The sequence below is a fragment of the Gopherus evgoodei genome, chromosome 9 (genome assembly GCF_007399415.2).
Source record: "Gopherus evgoodei ecotype Sinaloan lineage chromosome 9, rGopEvg1_v1.p, whole genome shotgun sequence".
In the NCBI taxonomy this organism is placed as follows: domain Eukaryota; kingdom Metazoa; phylum Chordata; order Testudines; family Testudinidae; genus Gopherus; species Gopherus evgoodei.
Genome location: NC_044330.1, coordinates 16,187,311 through 16,209,150, shown reverse-complemented (window position 1 = coordinate 16,209,150; position 21,840 = coordinate 16,187,311). Strand labels below are relative to the sequence as shown.

Below are 21,840 nucleotides of genomic sequence, written 5' to 3'. Positions count from 1 at the left end.
TGGATGAGGTGGAGCAAAGATTCTCTTCAGCCAGAAATATTATTTTGGTAGCCTGCAATACCTGCAGGCACTGTGGGAGCAGCGCACTCTCCTTTGAGTTTCTCATGTGTTATTTATAAAGGCACTGAATCCTATTAAAGCTAATGGAAAGTGTACAAAGAGGACATTTTGGAAAGGTTTCATTGCCAAGTAACAGGCATCACAGTAAAAAAAAACAAGATGAGAAATGACTAGCAGGTTGTGTGTGAGCACCACAGCCCTTGAGCACTCTGGAAAAAATATTTCCCTGTCAGTGTCCAATATTTTTGCCCTCTCTGTATACATATATATGAATGATGTGCCTAACGTCCTCCCTCCTTCACACACAAGTGAATCACTCACATGGCCTTAGTCCAGATATTTGCTCATACAAATGAATGTACAAGGAAAGAAAAATGTATTTTTAAACCAACTGCAAAGACATATTAATGACTGTATCTTTCATGGTATCCTGAAGTGTTATGTTGCTGGGCCCATTGCTCCATGTTCAAATTGTGCAGTGCTCCCAGGTTAGTTTTCTGAGCACTATGCTCATCACAGGTCCAGCTCCAGGCACCAGCAAAACAAGCAGGTGCTTGGGGCAGCACATTTCTAGGGGTGGCATTCTGGTGCCGGCCATCATAGGTGCTGACTCTGGGGCATGGGGAAAAAGTGCACCCACTGACCCAGCTCGCCTCTGCTCTGCCTCCGCCTGCTCCCCTGAGCGCGCCACCACCACTCCACTTCTCCTCACTCCCTCCCAGGCTTGCTGCGTGTGAGCTGTTTCTCACAGCAAGTCTGGGAGGGAGGAGAAGCCGAGCAGCAGGGTGCTTAGGGGAGATGGTGGTGGTGCAGAGGTGAGCTGGAGAGGGAGCGCTTCCTCTACCCTCCGTTACTTCCTGCGCCCCACCATCCTAGTTCACCTCCGCTCCGCCTGCTCCCCTGAATGCGCCGCTGCTCCGCTTCTCCACCCTCCCTCGCCTGAGAGGGAGGGTGGAGAAGCGGAGCGGCAGCACACCCGGAGGAGCAGACGGAGTGGAGGTGAGCTAGGGCGGGAGGTCGTGGGGCCCCCAGGAAGCAATGAGGGGGGGAATGCGGCACGCCCGGGGGAGGAGGTGGGGCTGGGGATTTGGGGAAGGGATTTGGAAGGGGTGGAGTGGGGTGGGGCCGGGGGCAGTGGCACGAAAAAAAGGGGGCGGGCGGCCAACATTTTTTTTTTTGCTGGGGTGGCAAAAATCCTAGAGCCGGCCCTGGCTCATCACATTAGTAACAGGGCATAGTCAGGGCCAGCTTTAGGAATATCGGGGCTCTAAAGAGGTTGTTATTGGGAGTTCTGTGGTTCTCTTTTCACATCCTCCTTCCCCAGACTAAGACTAGCCATAGTAATCAACGTTGCAGATAACAACAGACTCCCCACTCTCACATCAAACTTGGGGCGCCCCATAAAATCAGGGGCCCCCTGCTCCCTCGCTCACAGACTCCATGGATCTCGCATACATTTTGATAATGAAAACAGAACAGAAACACAGGCAGCTCTGACGACTTGTAAAGCAGCCTTTGCAAGAAGGAGCACTGTCTTTCTTACAAGCCAGAGTGTGCTCAATCTGCTTGTAATGAGGCACTGGCCTCACAACCAAGTTGAAAATTACATCTGAACTCCCAGGATTCCTCAGCCACATGACATTACAACAGACCCAACTTACAATGCTTTTGCATACCTGTATGGTGCATACAATGCACCATAATATGCAAAAAGAGTAACTAGGGTTATAGAGAACTGCCACTTGTAGTGAAGCCGTTCGGTAAAAACAATGATTTAATTGTAACAGGGTCGCACTACATTCAGAAAAAGATCTTTGCATCATGCTTTCATAGTGAACTGAATAGGGGCTTTGTGATGTGATTAAGGACAGTCTGGTGTTTGTCAGTGACAGAGGAAAGAGCTGGGAATCACAAAACTTTGATGCAGCACTTTTAACTACTTGGAACTAAACAAATTAGTGCATCCACCAGCGGCAAGGAGAATCAAGCATGGAAAATCTGACTCAGGACAATTTAGTACTTAAGAAGAAGCACTGAAGAGACTGATTTAGGAATGGGGACCATGGATTGGCCACGAAATGTTTGCCAAAAAAAGAAAACCCAAATTGAGTAATTCACATTTTGAGTTTAGTTTTTACGAATCCAAACAGCAATGACTCTGAAAGGTGATTATAAAACCAGAACCTTCTTACTTAGCAAGTCTGCTCCACATGTGTATATCAGTGTAGTCTAATGACAGAAATAAGAGTTCATTGCAGAGCCTACGTAGACAAGAGGAGGTGAACTGGATTCTATACCTTCCTGTGCATCACATCATCAAAGAACTGCGTACTAAATTCCAATAAGTGCAAGCCCATTGAGGACAATGGAGTTGTATAGGTGGCCCTACACAACTACTGCACAGAACCTTTATTACAGGTGATGATGAGCAAGGAGGAAATAAATCAGCTTGATTTTCAGATCCTGGTTGAATATGTAAGGCTGGCAGTTAGGGAAATAAAACAAACAACATAAATGTGCAGATTTGATCTGGAAATTATTAAAAAACAGAACCATACAATGCCATTTTCTCAGACATGTTTCAGAGCTTAACCACAAATTAATTAATTCATTAATTATTCTAACAAAATACACCCTAGGCTTGGGTGTTTTGATAAATAACGGAAAACTATATAAAAATCAAATTTCATCAGGATGGTCCAGATCTACAGATATGCTCTATTTGTAATATTATTGTTAGTTTTTCTATATACATATGTTATGGTAGTCTCTATGGTTACTAGAGGCCTTGAACAGGGCTTCCTCATGCTAGGCAGTACATATGCATATAATTAATAGAGATAATTCCCACCCCACAGAGTGTACTTAAACTATTTCTGTACCACAGAGTAGAAAATAGACTCATTACAGAAGTAAATATGATGCATGGCTTCAAAGAGGCTGATCTCTGCATGGTATATGCATTGTCCCTGATGAATCAAGACTGCATTTATGGAAAAATAGCAAAGAATACTAAAAACCAGACAGCACTTTGGAGGAATGAGCAACATATTTGGAAGAAGACCAAAACCTCATCTATCTGTGTAACCTTTCAGGAAAATTATTACAAAATATTTTGTCAATGTCACTTCACTTTATTTAAACTAAGGAAATATAAAAAAAGGGAGTCATAACTGTTGAAGAGGATGTGGAGGAAGAGGGACCGTCCTCTATTTACAGTGGGAATGCCTTAAAATAAAATACTATTTTGTGGGAAAATAGTAAACAGAATTTTCAAGATAGCTAATGTTAGCCTACTCACTAAACTTGCAGTGACTCTATTAGGTTTCAGTCCAAAGGAAGTTATTGAATCAGGGAAAGACTCACTGATATTACAGTTACTTCTAGCAACCATCTGTGCCGTAACTCAATTTTGGAAAAGGGTAGATGCCTCAACATTAGTAGGACGATGATATAAAGTCTGAGAAATTCTTTCAACAAGAAAAATGACAGGCAGCGTTATATCAGGTCGAGTAGATTTTCTAATGTGTGGGCATCGCTTTTGGAATTTGAATAAAGTAAATACTCAGATAAGGATAACAAGAGGGAAATCTGTAAGATTTGTTAATATTTGTATGGAAAGTTCATGTATGTTAAGAATCTTTTTTTTTTTTTTTAAGAATAGATTAGGCTGATGGAAGAGTATTTTAAACTCAGTTTCAGGCCATTTTGTTTAGTGAACTGTGGGTCTTTTCAGCTACTCATAATATATCTGGGGTACCAGTGCATAAAACAAACTCTTCCCCACTCCTCGTTCCACTGCTCAGCTGTAAAACTTGCTTCTCCTCCTATATTTGATGTGCTGGAGGTCTCTGTGCTCTTTTGCAGTAGTTTGTACTTCTGGAGCAGGGAGGTCAGCCAGGAGCGGTCAGCCACAGCACTTGAAGGAGTACAGGGACTACCATTACGCCAGGGGGAAGGGAGCTTTTAACACATGTGAGAGGGGAGGACTAATGACTGAAAAACGTGCTCACAGAATCATAGAAGATTAAGGTTGGAAGGGACCTCAGGTCATCTAGTCTAACCCCCTGTCAAAGTAGAACCAACACCAACTAAATCATCCCAGGCAGGGCTTTGTTAAACCAGGCCTTAAAAACTTCTAAGAATGGAGATTCCACCACCTCCCTAGGTAACTCATTCCAGTGCTTCACCAACCTCCCAGTGAAATACTGTTTCCTAATATCCAACCTAGACCTCCCCCGCTGCAACTGCCCGTAAACAATTAATACACTTGTTGCCTGTGCTGTTGGCAGCCAGCGACCAGAGCCATTACTTATGTTGGGCAGAGTTCTGCCTGATAAGCACAGCCCTGAGCCGGGGAAAGTGCAAAACAGGCCTCCAGTCAACCACCCCATAGGAGGGATCTCTCCAGTGCATGGCAGGCAATAGAGACTGCCCCAACTTATCTGTTAGGCTGGTATACTAGGCATCTTTCTCTGCGCCCTACTGGACTGGGCGGGGGGGGGGGCACCCCTCTCTGCCTCCTTTGGAGTGGTTTGTGGGTATAGGCAGGGAGGAGCAGTCAGCTCCAGCACCTGAGCGAGCACAGGGACTACAATTAGGCCAGGTTACTGTGTGAAGTGGGGCAAGTGTGAGGTGACTTCTTGTGCCTCCTCCTCCCACTCTGCTTTATGTAGCCACAAAGCAGATGGGCACAATCTGGCCCTTTGTCTTCCACCAGAGGGGAAGATCTCTGAGGCGAGCAAATCTGCCAATAAGCGCAGGACCCACCAAGGTAGAGGAGGAACTTTGTCACAATATACAGGAGTTTCTGTAGTTTTGTCGAAATCTCGAGTTATAGAAAGAATGACAGTTTTACAATCTTATGTATAGGAAATGTGAGTGAGATTATTTACATTCAGTACATGGTCTAGAACAACTAATAAGTTAAAGCTTCCATTCGTAACTCTGCTAGACACCAAAAAGCATGGACTCAATAGAGACATGGGTTCTATGTCTCATTGCAACAATCTGAAACACTCTTTGTAACTCTCCTTTGTCCTGTGACTGCAGAAGTGTTAATGGTCCACTTCATTCTGAATGATTTCTTGCAACCTGTTAACTCCTTATGCCTAACAATCTGTTCTACTTTCTATTTAGCTGTGACACACTCATTACCTTTCCCAGACCTGAAGAAAAGCTCCGTGGAGCATGAAAGCTTGTCTCTTTCATCAACAGAAATTGGTCCAATAGAATACTACTGGTTCTCAACCAAGAGTCCGGGTCCCCCTGGGGAGCCGTGAGCAGGTTTCCCGGGGATGGGGGAGGGGTGACAAGCAGGCTAACATTAGATTCACTGGAGCCCAGGATAGAAAGCCAACCCCCCCCCCCCAACCATGGGCAGGGCCGTCCTTAGGATTTATAGGGCCCTACACAGTATTATTAAACTGGTGCCCCTCTGCCCAATGGCAGCCTGGGGAGGGCAGGGGGGACACGGCATCAAAGGATACCAAGCCGCCCAGCCTGCCTCACGGCAGCAGAGAGTCACAGCTCCTCGCAGAGACCCCCATACCCTCTCCCTTACGCAGAATGCGCACTGCTGGTGCATTTGGCTCTATGAATACTGCCCCTGCCTAAGCAGACTGCAGCGTGTGCTGGGTGTGTGGGAGCCAACCCGCTCTTACCTGCTCTCATGGGCAGTGGATGAAGCTGCCGCTTGGGATGGCTAGCTCTCCAGCCCACCTGGGGCCCTGCCTATACTCCACCCCTGCTCTGCCCCAGGCCCCACCCCCACTCTGCCCAGGTCCTGCCCTCTCCCTACTGTCTCCCTCCTCTCTTCCCTGCCCCTCCCTGATCACCCCCTTCCAGCCAAATCCTTGAACCCAAATGAAGCAAATGATATTTGAAAAAAACCACTCTTCTGCAATTTCTTTCTAAAGAAAACGGAGCATGTTTTCCACTGCATGCCAGAAGATGAAGACTGGACATGCAGAAGGTACCTAATTAAAAGCACTAAATTTGGGAATAAAAAATGTTTTTTTGATATTGTTTTAACCTTAGTCCCAGATTCTGGACCTTAGCGTCCAAAATTTGGGGGTTAGCATGAAAACCTCCAAGCTTAGTTACCAGCTTGGACCTGGTACTGCTGCCACCACCCAAAAAATTAGAGTGTTTTGGGGCACTCTGGTCCCACTGAAAAACCTTCCCTGGGGACCCCAAGACCCAAATCCCTTGAGTCTCACAACAAAGGGAAATAATCCTGTTTCCCTTCCCCCCTCCAGATGCTCCTGGAGAGATACCCAGACACAAGCTCTGTGAAACTACGCAGAGTGATTCCCCCTCTCCGTTTCCAATCCTGGAACAAAAGCACTTTCCTCTTCACCCCGAGGAAATGCCAAATCAGGCTAGCAATCCAACACACAGCTCTCCCCTTGATTTCTTCCTCCCACCAATTCCCTGGTGAGTACAGACTTAATTTCCCTGTAGTAAAGAAAAACTCCAACAGGCCTTAAAAGAAAACTTTATATAAAAAAGAAAGAAAAAATACAAATGTTCTCTCTGTATTAAGATGATACAACACAGGGTCAATTGCTTAAAAGAATATTGAATAAACAGCCTTATTCAAAAAGAACACAAATCAAAGCACTTCAGCACTTATATTCATGCAAATACCAAAGAAAAGAAACCATAGAACTTACTATCTGATCTCTTTGTCCTTACACTTAGAAACAGAAGACTAGAAAATAGAACTACTTCTCCACAGCTCAGAGGAAACAGGCAGACAGACAAAAAGACCTCTTACACAAACTTCCCTCCACCCAAAGTTGAAAAAATCCGGTTTCCTGATTGGTTTTCTGGTCAGGGGTTTCAGGTGAAAGAGACATTAACCCTTAGCTATCTGTTTATGACACGCCCCCCAAATTGCAGACAGTGGGGAAGCTCACTGGCGGCAATTTCCTTCTAGAACTTGAAAATAAACAGATTAATACAACACATGCACCTTTACATATACTACTAAGTATATAACTAACAGACTTTTACATTTTAAGAACACTTTTTAACTACTGGATTCTGGGAAACTCTCACGGGAGAGTGCATCAGCAACTTTGTTAGAAGCTCCTGTGATGTGTTGAATTTCAAAATCAAAATCTTGGAGAGCTAAACTCCAACGAAGAAGTTTCTTGTTGTTCCCCTTGGCAGTATGAAGCCACTTTAGTGCAGCATGGTCAGTTTGTAGTTGGAACCGCCGTCCCCAAACATATGGGCGTAGCTTCTCCAGGGCGTACACAATGGCATAGCATTTCTTTTCACTGACTGACCAGTGACTTTCCCTCTCAGACAGTTTCTTGCTGAGAAACACGACAGGATGGAAGTTGTGATCTGTTGCTTCCTGCATGAGCACTGCTCCTATACCACGCTCAGATGTATCTGTGGTTACTAGGAATGGTTTGTCAAAATCCGGGGCCCTGAGTACAGGGTCAGACATGAGCGTTGCCTTAAGCTGGGTAAAGGCTTTTTGACACTCATTAGTCCACTTAACGGCATTTGGCTGGGTCTTTTTGGTTAGGTCGGTCAATGGGGCAGCGATTTGGCTGTAGTGTGGTACAAATCGCCTGTAGTATCCGGCCAAGCCTAAGAAGGATTGGACCTGTTTCTTTGACCTTGGGACAGGCCACTTTTGGATAGCATCCACCTTGGCCTGTAGGGGGTTTATGGTTCCTCGACCCACCTGGTGCCCCAGGTAAGTCACTCTGTTTTGGCCTATTTGACACTTTTTGGCCTTAACAGTTAGTCCTGCCTGCCTGATGCGCTCAAAGACCTTTTCCAGGTGGAGTAGGTGTTCGGGCCAGGAGTCTGAAAAAATGGCCACATTATCGAGGTAGGCAACTGCAAATTCTCCCAGTCCAGCTAGTAGACCGTCTACCAGCCTCTGGAAGGTGGCGGGTGCATTTCGAAGGCCGAAAGGAAGGACATTGAATTCATACACCCCCGTATGGGTGACGAATGCTGACCTCTCCTTGGCAGGTTCATCTAGCGGTACTTGCCAGTACCCCTTGGTTAAGTCTATGGTAGAGATGAACTGGGCACGTCCCAACTTTTCCAATAGCTCATCAGTACGTGGCATTGGATAGTTGTCCGGACGAGTTACAGCATTTAGCTTACGGTAGTCCACGCAAAAGCGTATTTCCCCATCTGGTTTGGGTACCAGAACCACTGGAGATGCCCAGGCACTGGTAGATGGGCGGATTATACCCATCTGTAGCATGTTCTGGATCTCCCGTTCTATAGCAGCTTGGGCATGAGGAGACACCCGGTAGGGTGGGGTTCTGATTGGGTGAGCATTACCTGTATCAATGGAGTGGTATGCCCGTTCAGTCCGTCCTGGGGTGGCTGAGAACAATGGGGCGAAGCTAGTGCACAGCTCCTTGATTTGTTGCCGCTGCAGACGTTCCAGGGTGGTTGAGAGGTTCACCTCTTCCACGCCACCGTCTTTTTTTCCGTCGTAGTAGACACCGTCAGGCCACTCAGCATCATCTCCCTGGACTGTAAACTGACAAACCTGTAAGTCTCTGGAATAGAAAGGCTTGAGAGAATTAACATGGTACACTTTAGGCTTTAGTGAGGAATTGGGAAATGCTATGAGGTAGTTTACAGCTCCCAGGCGCTCTTGGACCGTGAATGGCCCTTCCCATGATGCTTCCATCTTATGGGCCTGTTGCGCCTTCAAGACCATAACCTGGTCTCCTACCTTGAAGGAACGTTCTCTGGCATGTCTGTCATACCAGGCCTTTTGCTCTTCTTGAGCATCCTTTAGGTTCTCTCTAGCAAGGGCTAAAGAGTGTCGGAGGGTGCTTTGTAGGTTGCTTACAAAGTCCAGAATGTTAGTTCCTGGAGAAGGCGTAAACCCCTCCCATTGCTGCTTCACCAACTGTAATGGCCCCTTAACCTCGTGACCATACACAAGTTCAAATGGTGAAAACCCTAAACTGGGATGTGGTACAGCCCTGTAGGCAAACAGCAACTGCTGCAACACTAGGTCCCAATTATTGGAGAATTCGTTGATGAATTTTCTTATCATGGCCCCCAAAGTTCCATTGAACCTTTCCACCAGGCCATTGGTTTGATGGTGGTACGGGGTGGCAACCAAGTGATTCACCCCATGAGTTTCCCACAGTTTTTCCATGGTCCCTGCCAGGAAATTAGACCCTGAATCTGTAAGGATGTCAGAGGGCCAACCTACCCTGGCAAAGATGTCTGTTAGGGCCAGGCACACAGTGTTAGCCCTGGTGTTGCTTAGAGCTACTGCTTCTGGCCATCGGGTAGCAAAGTCCACTAAAGTCAGTACGTACTGCTTTCCTCTGGGCGTCTTTTTTGGGAAAGGGCCCAGAATATCCACAGCTACTCGCTGAAATGGGACCTCAATTATGGGGAGTGGCTGGAGAGGGGCCTTGACCTGGTCTTGAGGCTTTCCCACTCTTTGGCATACCTCACAAGACCGGACATACTTGGCAACGTCCTTGCCCATCCCCTCCCAGTGGAAGGACTTCCCCAACCGATCCTTGGTTCTGTTCACCCCAGCATGGCCACTGGGATGATCATGGGCTAAGCTTAAGAGCTTCTCCCGGTACTTAGTTGGAACCACCAACTGTTTTTGCGGCTGCCATTCTTCCCGGTGTCCACCAGAAAGAATTTCCTTGTATAAAAGTCCTTGGTCTATAACAAACCGGGATCGATTAGAAGAGCTGAGAGGCGGTGGGGTGCTCCGTGCCGCCGCCCACGCTTTCTGAAGGCTGTCATCTGCTTCCTGCTCAGCCTGGAACTGTTCCCTTGAGGCTGGGGTCACCAGTTCTTCCTCAGACTGTGGACTTGGGCTTGGTCCCTCTGGAAGCGATGTAGGTGATGGGGTTGTTTCCGTTGCTGGTGAACCGCTCTCCGCTGGTGCACCTGAGGGTATTTCAGGCTCTGGCTGAGCCTTTTGGGTATGGCTGTCGTGTGCTTCTGCCAGTTTTGGCTCGCTGGCGCCCTCTGGCGTTGAGTTTGAAGATGTGGTTGCACTTGCTGGTGCTGGTTGCTGTTCCAGTTCCGGGCCTGGGACTGGAGATGCTGTGGCTGTTTCAGTGGTAGGCATGGAATCCGGGTCCACTGCCTCTGTCTGGGTCTCTGGTAACACAGACGGGGCTTCTGTGGACGGCTCAGGAACAGGAATGGGTCTGGAAGCTTGCCTGGTTTGGCTACGGGTAACCATTCCCACTCTCTTGGCCCGCCTCACCTGGTTGGCCAAGTCTTCCCCCAGTAGCATGGGGATAGGATAATTGTCATAGACTGCAAAAGTCCACATTCCTGACCAGCCTTTGTACTGGACAGGCAGTTGAGCTGTAGGCAAGTCTACAGCTTGTGACATGAAGGGGTAAATTGTAACTTTGGCCTTTGGGTTGATGAATTTGGGGTCAACGAAGGATTGGTGGATAGCTGACACTTGTGCCCCCGTGTCTCTCCACGCAGTAACCTTCTTTCCGCCCACTCTCAAATTTTCCCTTCGCTCCAAGGGTATTTGAGAGGCATCCGGGCCTGGGGATCTTTGGTGTGATGGTGGTGTAATGAATTGCACTCGCATGGTGTTCTTGGGACAGTTGGCCTTGATATGTCCCGGTTCATTACACTTAAAGCATCTTCCATCTGATGGGTCACTGGGCCGAGGTGAGTTACTGGAGACTGGTGAGGTTGAAGAGTAGGGTATCTGTGGCTTTACTTGGGTGGTATGGAGGGTCTTTGGCTGTCCTCGGTTGTAGGGTTTATGGTCTGTGTGCCCCCTGGGGTAATCGTTCCCCTTGACAGTAGCTTTTTTGCTTTCTGCCAGTTCCATCCATTTGGCTCCAATCTCCCCCGCCTCAGCGATAGTTTTGGGATTTCTATCTTGTATGTACCGTGTGATGTCTTCAGGAACACCATCCAAGAACTGCTCCATTTGTATGAGAAGGTTCACTTCTTCCAAGGTTTGAATGTTGTTTCCTGTTAACCATGCCTCATAGTTTTTTGCAATGTAGTAGGCGTGTTTGGGAAATGACACCTCTGGTTTCCATTTTTGGGTTCTGAAGCGCCGACGGGCATGATCTGGGGTTATCCCCATCCTGTATCTGGCCTTGGTTTGAAAAAGTTTATAGTCATTCATTTGCGGCTTGGGCATTTCAGCTGCCACCTCTGCTAAAGGTCCACTGAGGTGTGGCCTTAATTCTACCATGTACTGGTCTTCGGGGATGCTGTACCCAAGACAGGCTCTTTCAAAATTTTCCAAGAAGGCCTCGGTGTCATCACCTGCCTTGTAGGTGGGAAATTTCCTGTGCTGTGGAGCAATAATTGGCGCCGGGTTGTTAGGGTTGGCTGGCACATGCAGCCCAGCTTTTGCCAACTCCAGTTCATGTTTTCTCTGTTTTTCCTTCTTTTCATTCTCTTTTTGTTGTTTTTCCATTTCTCGGCGGTGGGCCGCCTCTCTTTCTCTCTCTCTTATTTCCATCTCTGCTTGTTTTATTTCCAGTTGTCGCCTGTGTTCAGCCTCTCTGAATTGGTCTTCGGCCTCCATTTTTGCCTTAGAAGTCATGGTTCCTGTTTTCTTGTGTTGGGGTGCCCTCCGGTGTTTATCCTTTGAACTGCAGGTTCTCTGTTGCCTCCTGAAGTCTGCCTAGCAACAGTGCTTTTTTCCCTTTTTCTCTCTAGCTAATGTTCAATGAAGGGAAACCAGAAAAACCACTTTATTTGCATGCATATAAGTGCTGGTACTTGCCTGCTAATGGGAGGGCTATTGCATGACAAAAGACCCTCAACAGTCTTCTCGCTTAACATGCAAACCACAAACTGCTAGAGAGAGCAGAAAAAAAAAATTCTCTCTGGTTCCCTTTTAAAACCAAACTGTTTCTCTCTGCTAAAAAGCCCTTAGCAGAGAAAAGAAAAATATAATATTCCTACTGGCTTCTGGATTCTGTCTATATCCCGCCGCTGCCACCATGTTTTAACCTTAGTCCCAGATTCTGGACCTTAGCGTCCAAAATTTGGGGGTTAGCATGAAAACCTCCAAGCTTAGTTACCAGCTTGGACCTGATACTGCTGCCACCACCCAAAAAATTAGAGTGTTTTGGGGCACTCTGGTCCCACTGAAAAACCTTCCCTGGGGACCCCAAGACCCAAATCCCTTGAGTCTCACAACAAAGGGAAATAATCCTGTTTCCCTTCCCCCCTCCAGATGCTCCTGGAGAGATACCCAGACACAAGCTCTGTGAAACTACGCAGAGTGATTCCCCCTCTCCGTTTCCAATCCTGGAACAAAAGCACTTTCCTCTTCACCCCGAGGAAATGCCAAATCAGGCTAGCAATCCAACACACAGCTCTCCCCTTGATTTCTTCCTCCCACCAATTCCCTGGTGAGTACAGACTTAATTTCCCTGTAGTAAAGAAAAACTCCAACAGGCCTTAAAAGAAAACTTTATATAAAAAAGAAAGAAAAAATACAAATGTTCTCTCTGTATTAAGATGATACAACACAGGGTCAATTGCTTAAAAGAATATTGAATAAACAGCCTTATTCAAAAAGAACACAAATCAAAGCACTTCAGCACTTATATTCATGCAAATACCAAAGAAAAGAAACCATAGAACTTACTATCTGATCTCTTTGTCCTTACACTTAGAAACAGAAGACTAGAAAATAGAACTACTTCTCCACAGCTCAGAGGAAACAGGCAGACAGACAAAAAGACCTCTTACACAAACTTCCCTCCACCCAAAGTTGAAAAAATCCGGTTTCCTGATTGGTTTTCTGGTCAGGGGTTTCAGGTGAAAGAGACATTAACCCTTAGCTATCTGTTTATGACAGATATACTCTGAAGTTTGTCAGAGATTTATTTGCAAAAACTTTGTAGTAAGGGCAAGTCAGCTGTCCACATTGAATATTATGGAATACATGATGCAGCTCTTCTCTGTTTTACATTTTCTTAATCGGTATTTCTAAGCTGATTTTATATTTTAAATGTACTCGTAAGCCTTCATAAAGCAATCATTCTAAGATTACTACATATTTAACTCACTGAAACAAAGAAATTGATTTAAATTAATCAGTCACAGAGGTTTAGTGTGTTCATAACAATGTTAATTGCTTTTAGAAAAAGAGAACACTAATTTACTTTGTGTGATCGCCATAACAATAGATATGTTTATGAAATTTCACCAACTTTAAAAAATAGGTTTCCAAATATTTTGGGCATAACAAAGGATTTTATATGTTACTAAAGTACTGATTTTGCTGGAGAGTTCTCTTAGAACTAGTTCATCAAATAGTCAGAAGTAAAGTAAGGAAAACTCATTTGTTCAGTTATCCTGCAGGAAAGGGGTGTTGTCCCTTTAAGGGCTCTCTTCAACAGGGGGATGAAGGGAGAAAGGGATGGACAGAAAGGATAGGAAGGCTTTGGAAGCAAGTTTTTTGTACTATAGTAATTAAAATGTGTATTTTAGATAAGACTGGTCCTTTGAAGGATTTATTTTAAAAACGATATGTCTGAGGAGCCAAGCATTTAAGGCTAAAGATGAATACCCAGATTGTGCATCTAAAAATCTACGCAAAGGATTTTTTTAGAGATGTGATTTTATCATCTTCAGCAACACACTCATGAAATGTTTTTAAAGCAAATTTTAAATTAAGGTCCTGTAAACTAACATGTTCTGAGTAAATATTACAGCCATGCACAACTGTTTTTGTCAGTACATTCAGTGACAGTATATACCTGGAGGTTGGCAAATGCCTGCTAAATGGCTTCATTACTATTTGAATGGCTCTTTAGCAGGTTCAATGTCGTGCTAATAGGTCTGGAAGGTTTTTTCACTTTTAAGTTACTAGATCCTCTCCAGAGGAAGACTCAACAGCAGCAGCAGCAGCTAGTGGTGGGAGCCTGCAGGAAGGATCAGAACAGAGATAGGAACAGGAGGGGGGGTGGACACTAAGCCCGAGGGGTGCCCCAAATTTTCAGGTGCCCTATGCAGCTATGTATGCTGCATATGCTTAAGGATGGCCCTGCACAGGGGGCTGAAGCCCAGGGCCCTGAGCTCCACCATCCAGAGCTGAAGCCAAAGCCTGAGCATTGTTGCTTCGCGGGAGCCCTTGTGGCATGGGGCCCCAGGCAACTGCCCTGCTTGCTATCCCCTTATATGCAGAAAATCAATAATTGTGGTACAGGTGGGCCATGGAGTTTTTATAGCATGTTGTGGGGGCCTCAAAAAGGAAAAGGTTGAGAACCTCTGCAATAAAAGACATGAGGTCACGCAACTTGTCTTTATAATACGTAAAAAGTCACCAAAGAGACAACTCCCCCTTCTACAGTACCTTTTGGACCATCGATAGCAGACCCTTCCTTGCCCACAGCAGTTCAGACCGGGTATTCTGTGGCCTCCTGATCGTTTCATGATCATACCTTCTCTGAAACAAATGTAAAGATGACATATAAATGGCAAATTTGATACATGCATACACAGCTTATTAATTTATGCCTAGATGAAGCTATATGGATTGGAGGAATCTGACCTGGAGGTACATAGGCGAGGTCAAACACAGCGCCATGACACCTGTCTGACCCCTTTAATCTCATTGGGGTGGCATGGGCAGAATGGAGCAGAAGTGGCTCACCTCTCTCTCATTTTCTATTGCAAGGTCGTCTCTCTTATTCTCCTTACGTCTCAGACATTTCATCCATCTCCCAAGCAGTGGGTGACTTGAACCTAACTCTATTGTACATCCAGCAAATGAACTGAACCCACAGTCACAGCAGTGGTATTGTAATAAATACCACGCCAGCAATAAGAAGGGCTAAGGGTAAAGTCTCCGCTTACAAATGAACTGAGGGCAAAGAGGCATCTATGGTGTAAATAGGGAATGAGCAGCACCAGGGAGGGGTGAGGGGGCAGAATGAAGGCCATGGAGGAGCAGGTGAATAGAAGATACATGCAACCTACCTTCCCACTTGGCAGGGAAAGCAAGAACCACTTCTGTGCACAACAGGAATGAGTCAGAGCTAAGGGCTGCAGCGCAGACTGAAACACAACAAGCTTAAGGGCTTGTCTACGCTGGCACTTTACAGCACTGCAACTTTCTCCCTCAGGGATGTGAAAAAAACACCATCCTGAGCGCTGCAAGTTTCAGCACTGTAACGTGCCAGCATAGACAGTGAGTGCACCAGCGCTCAGCCCTGGTAGCTACACCCCACGTGGTGGTGGTTCTCTCCCAGCACTGTGTCGCAACTACACAAGCCACCAAGCCACGTTACAGCTTTCTCGTTGCCAGTGAAGATGAGCCCTTAGTCGGAGAATGTCAATGGGGTGAAGAGTTCTTAAATCTGCGAGAGGGCCTAACACAGAGAAGGTTCTGTCCTTCTTGCCCACTGTCAAATCCTTCCCTGTTTATAACACTGGATGCCTGGAATCACTGCATTTCAAACACCCATGCCCCATCCAAATAACCTGAAGAAGTTTCACTGCTGCATTTACAAAAGCAACAGACACTTTTGGTGGTAACCGAAACAACACAGTTTCTATTTAATAATGTTCCAAAGAAAGGAATTAAGTGTCAACCTCCGGCTCAAGGAAACTTTGGAAATGTTGGGAAGTTTCAAGAAAAAAAATGGACCTTTCTTGATTTCAGTGCACTCTTTTCATGTCATCATCATACAAGAAATAAACTAACCAGTGCTGTAAGCATGTTATGACAGGGACTGTACATTGCTCTGGTTGTTTGCATTGGGCCATATTATTATTTGATGCAACTCCAGTCAATGACAGGATGAATTTGGTCCTGTGAGTCTGGCAATGAGATGTGTTCTGCCTTTTACATTTATTATTATTTCCACAGTCGTAATGGCCTCTTGTGAATAATAATGGAAGATAAGATGTTCCCAAATTAATTGCTAGCTTGGCAGGAAAACTACCAATTTGGACAGTCTCTCTTTATAAAATGATGCTCTTGATGAAATGTGATTCACACAAAGAAATAAAATTCAACTTACATGCCCTTTGGTCCTAGATCATGGATAAATGACAGCTGACTTACACCAATGAATTCCATCTGGAAAATAAAAAGTTCTCCATTGTTTATATTTTGGACTCCTAAAATCAGTTTGCTTGGAAAAACAACACTGACAGCGAAAATAATTCATCAGCAGGAAAAGGTGGGAACATCTTTTTTAGGGCTCAATCCCAAACCCACTGAAGTCAACAGAAATGTATGTGTTTTGGATCAGGCCTTTAATGAACATGACCAAAACAACCAAAATCAGAATTTATGGGGCATTATATGTGGTAAAAACCCATTGGAACTGTCACCTGTAGGTCACTGATTCAAATTCAGTTCACATCAGTAATGACAAAATTTACCATTGCTTGATAAGCGTCTGGTGATTTATGTGAACTGAGTCTACAAACTCAGTTCAGTTTCCAATAGATGTGTGTCTGCCTCATGCCACTTGGCTCCATGAAAAGGCCAGTGACTAAATGGACAGAGAAAAACTGCTAACATAAACTAGAAGTCTGTTGTAATCTCATGTAAAATGTTTGGGTTCATCAACTGACCCCAATTCAAAAAACCTTGAAGTTATCCAGAAAGATCACAGGAGAATATATAGATAAGCAGAAGTGTAGTCCTCTTGTGCCATTATCAAACTAACAACGAGCTCCATATCTGCATTAAAATCTAGAACTAGCCCTCTTCCAACCAACCAGGCTTTCTTGGCAGAGTAAGCCATTCCTGGCATATATGCTGCCGCATAATCATCTCAGATCCAGATAGAGAGCGTCTCTCACCACTGGGTTGAAAGTGAGAGCAGAATCTGACCCACATGATACTGAGCTACACAGATTTCAGCCACTCTCCTTTGTCTGTATCGGGTTAATTAGCCAAAGTGCACAAACATTCAGGGGGAGGAAGCAGGAGGTGGTTTTCTCATTTGATCTGGCAGCAAAGAGGCAGAAAGAAGAACTTAACTTTCTAATGAAATATGCTGCCATCGAGAGCTGAATGGGCTAAATTCAAATCTCAGATCCACATACACAGCTGCAATTGACCTCAATGAGAAATAAATGGGAGCCACATGCATCCAAGGTCAGAATGTATGCAGAAAAATACCACTGATAACATCACGCCCCTTTTGCAATAGCTGCGCTCACGTCCTAGATCCAGAGGGAGTGGAGATGCAGAACTGGCAAAGGAGCACAGCCTTATCATGGTGAAAATCCCCATGGGGCCAACACTACATAAGAGTTTCACGGTCCCCCTGGCCTGAAAAACTCACCCAAGCTTCAGAGTCACACTTTAGCTTTGCTCTGTGCATTAGGCAGAAAATGGTGATTTCCAAACCACAAATTAAATCAATAGAAGTGAATGGTTTGACATGACGCAGATCACAACAATCCTAGGCTCCAATTCTGCCACCATTTCTCATGTGGAATAATAACTATGAAGTAGTTGCACTGATCTCAGTAGGACTACTCACAAACTGTAGGAAGTCTGACACAACATGACAGGAGAACAGATTTGGGCCCTTAGGGCTAGAATGAGCCTGTAGGCCAGGGTGTAACCGTGTCATTCCAGGAAGAGTCCCAGAAAGAAATTACAACTCAGAGACACAGTTTCATTCCTGTCCTGGTGCAGAGGAAGGGAGAGTATTTTGCTACAGCTTTTTTTAGGGAACAGCATAACCTCCCCTCCCAGCCAGGCAGCTCTGCTGTCCTCTCAGGCCTGTAGCTGCCATCTAGTCACTGAACCAACAAGTGATACGCAATTTTAGACTTGGTTTTGGTAAGCAGTGACATCATAGAAGTGCTAGTTGTAGGAAATAACCTTGGATCAGGTGATCACAAGTTGATTCAATTTAAATTAAATGGAAGGATAATCAAAACCAGGTCATCAGCTATGTTCTTTTTTATTATTAATTATTATTAATTATTATTATTATTATTATTTCAAAAAGGAAAACTTTGGGAATTAAGGGAATGAGTTAAAGAGGTCAACTGGAATGAAGAGTTCAAGGACTTAAATGTGGAAGAGGCTTGGAATTTCTTCAAATCAACTATACAAAAACTATCTGAAATTTGCACCCAAGCAAGGAGGAAAAAAACACTTATAGGGAAAGACCCCAGACTCAGCTGGATGAATAACCACCTCAAAAAGGCTATTAGGAATAAGCAGAGAGCCTACAGAGAATGGAAAAAGGGACTGATCAGTAAAGAAAGCTACACTTGGAGGTTAGAAAATGTAGAAAGAAAGTGAGGATTGCTAAAAGTCAAGCTGAATTTAAAAAAAAAGGAAAAAAAAGAGGTTTATTAGTTATATAAATAGAAAGGGAATAAGGAAGGATTAAGTTAAGGCCACTATGTAAAGTGGATGGGAAGGAGATTAAAGATAACCTAGGTATGGGCCAAAAATGAAATGCATACTTTGCCTTGGTTTTTAATACAGATGATAATATGGAACATGGGCATGAAGGTCGGAGGGCTGATGGAAATAATGTATGGAAATGGAAATTACCATATCTGTGATGGCAGAAAACCTTTTTATTTTATTTTATTTTTTTAAAGAAGGGATGTGTAGCAGACCTAATATACTTGGATGTCAGTAAAGCATTTGACGGTGTACCCACGGGAAATTATTAGTGAAACTGGGAAAAACTGGGATTGGTACAAGAATTGTAAGGTGGATAAGGAACTTGCTAAAGGGGAGAAGGCAATGGGTTATGTCAAAAAGTGGATTATTGGACTGGAAGGAGGTTACTAGTGGAGGTTCTCCAGGATCGATCTTGGGATCAATCTTATTCAATATTTTTAGTAATGACCTTGGCACAAAAATTAGGAGAGTGGTAATGAAATTTGCTGAAGATACACAGTTGGGAGGCATCGTCAACACAGAGGAGGATCAGAATCAGGGCCGGATCCAGGCCACAGCGCGCCAAGTGTGTGCTTGGGGCGGCACGCCGCGGGGGGCGCTCTGCCGGTTGCTGGGAGGGCGGCAGGCAGCTCCGGTGGACCTGCCGCAGGCGTTTCTGCGGACGGTCCGCTGGTCCCGTGGCTCCGGTGGACCTCCCGCAGACATGCCTGCGACAACTCCACCAGAGCTGCGGGACCATTGGACCAGAAACGCCTGCAGCAGGTCCACCGGAGCCATGGGACCAGCAAGCGGCAGAGCGCCCCCCCGCGGTGTGCCGCCGTGCTTGGGGCAGCGAAATTGCTAGAGCTGGCCCTGATCAGAATATTATATAGGGAGATCTGGATGACCTTGAAGACCAGAGTGACAGAAATGGGATGAAACTCAATAGTACAAAGTGCAAGGTCATTCACTTAGGGTCTAATAATAAGGATTTCTGCTTCAGACTGGGGGATCATCAGTTGGAAGAGACAGAGGAGAGAGACTTGGGTGTGTAGTGAATCACAGGATGACCACGAACCACCCATGTGATACAGCTGCAAAAAAAATGCAAATACAATGCTAGGATGCATTAGGCGAAGAATTTTCAGTAGAGATAATGTAGTATTAATGCCATTGTACTAGACACTGGTAAGAATATTTGGAATACTCTGTACAATTCTCATCACCCATGTTCAAGAAAGATGAATTCAAACTGGAACAGGTGCAGAGAAGAGCTACTATGATGATCTGGGGAATGAAGGGCCTATCTTATGAGAGGAGAGTGGAAGAGCTTGGCTTGGTTAGTCTAGCAAAAAGAAGGCTGAGCGGAGATACAATTGCTCTATCTAAAACATACATGGGGGTGGGGAACGGGTGTAAAGGCCAGGGAGGGTGAAGAGTTATTTAAGCTAAAGAACAATGTTGGCAAAAGAACAAATGGATATAAACTGGGCATGAACAAATTCAGGCTGGAAATTAGAAAGTTTTTAACAGAGCAGTGATGTTTTGGAACCGCCTTCCATTAGGAGCTGTGGGGGCAAACAAGTTGGTTAGTTTTAAGAGAGAGCCAAATTGGTAAGTAGGATTGTATATCAGAGTTGCTTGTGATGGTGGGGGCAGAGCTTGGCAGCCTTGGGGCTCATGTACAGTTTATGTCTTATGGTCCTAAAAGCTCAGGCTTCAGGGCTTTAGCCATCCACCCGTAGAGGTCAGGGAGGGATTTCCCCACCTTCTCTCCCTGCCATGTATTTTAAGATTGTTGTTGCCTTTTGTCTCCTTCTTCTGAAGCAGCAGAGGTGGCTGCAGCTGGAGAAGGGATACTGGACAGGGCAGACCTGCGCTCTGAGTAGCACTGAGCATTCTATTTCTCAGGGACTTGGCTGGCTGGTTCTTGCTCACATGCTCAGGCTCTAACTGATCACCATATGTGGGGTCAGAAAGGAATTTTCCACCTGGGCTGATTGGCAGTGACCTTAGGGGTTTTCAGCTTCCTCTCCATCAAGTGGGTATGGGTCAAATGCCAGGATTACTTGGGTATGTTTCACTTAATCAATTTCCTGCCATTGCAGGGGCTCAAGCACTGGTGCACCTCAGTCCCTCCTATCTCTGCCTGTGTTACGTAATAGCCTAGTCTCCTGTGGGCTGTAATATTTCAGTCTAATTCCAGCTGTTGGGTTTAGTGTGGATGTTGGTGGCCTGTGATTTACATAGCCTTGGCAGAATCTGATTTTTATAATTTTGACAGATAATATCAATGCTTATTTTAAGAATTTTTTTTCAGATTTTTACTGATGTAAATGTTCACAGTTATGTGAAATGATGGAGGGCATCAGACAATTATTTAGTGACAGTAGATGTTGAAATTCAAAAAGTTAAAGTTTAATAGACTATTAACACAAATAATCAACACATCCAAATATTCAAAGTAAATATCCTTCAATCAACAAATTGTACTTGCTTTTACTATTCATTTGCTAATCCATTTTAACAAGCCTAATTCAAAAGGCTAAATCACTGGATTTTGACACTGATAAGTTATCAAGCAGCTCTATTCTTATTTTATCTATCTGTATATTACCATTATTGATGGAAATATTTTTTCATGCGTTTGCATTTTTGTTTGAAATTGATGTGTACCAACATACACCAATATAAATCTAATCCTTCCATACCAAGATATGCAGAAAGTCAGATTAGATTATCTGGCTTTAAATTCTATAACTATGATCAGGGATAGCACAGCCACAGAGATGAGTCAAAGGGCTCCTAGTCTCATGCATGGTCATGTGGCCCAAGGACACAAACTAGCTTTTAGTAGAAGTCAGTATCTGTATACTTGATTTCCTGCTTTCCAATGATTTTGTCATTTTTATGAAGTAAAGAGAACTAATTATTTCACGGTTTTGTTCACAAGGTTTTGAATTCACAAATTCTCACTATCTGTCCTGGGTAAGGAAGAAGAAACAGGTTCTGCCATCTGTGAACAGTTCATTCTTTTCTGTGGGTGAAATTTGGCACAGCCCGTGCAAGGCCTATGTACCATTTAAAGCCCTTTACATGGTGCTTAAGTTGGGCCTCAAGCAGTCTCAGCTCTGGGGACAAATTTTCAGCTTCTTGAAATGTGCAGAGGATCCAACCACTGATAATCAGGCCCTTTAAGTTTCAGAGTAGCAGCCATGTTAGTCTATATCCGCAAAAAGAACAGGAGTACTTGTGGCACCTTAGAGACTTACAAATTTATTTGAGCATAAGCTTTCGTGGTCTACAGATCTGATGAAGTGGGCTGCAGCCCACGAAAGCTTAGGCCCCTTAAGGCCGCTCAGATTGGGCACCCAAATACCAAAGTACATAAAATCACTAGCCACTTATGAAAA

The 21,840-nt window shown here is 44.8% G+C and overlaps 1 protein-coding gene across 4 annotated transcripts in view; it reads right to left on the bottom strand.

The window, feature by feature from the left end:
• Window positions 1–21,840, bottom strand: part of PLD1 (phospholipase D1) — a 136,921-nt gene that overhangs the window by 49,048 nt on the left and 66,033 nt on the right. For all 4 annotated transcript variants that reach the window (XM_030576041.1, XM_030576043.1, XM_030576040.1 and 1 more), the window contains 2 exons: window positions 16,077–16,135; window positions 14,405–14,497 (listed from right to left, as the gene is read on the bottom strand). In XM_030576041.1, the coding sequence (XP_030431901.1) occupies window positions 14,405–14,497; window positions 16,077–16,135 (152 nt within the window). The remainder of the gene's footprint in view (window positions 1–14,404; window positions 14,498–16,076; window positions 16,136–21,840) is intronic.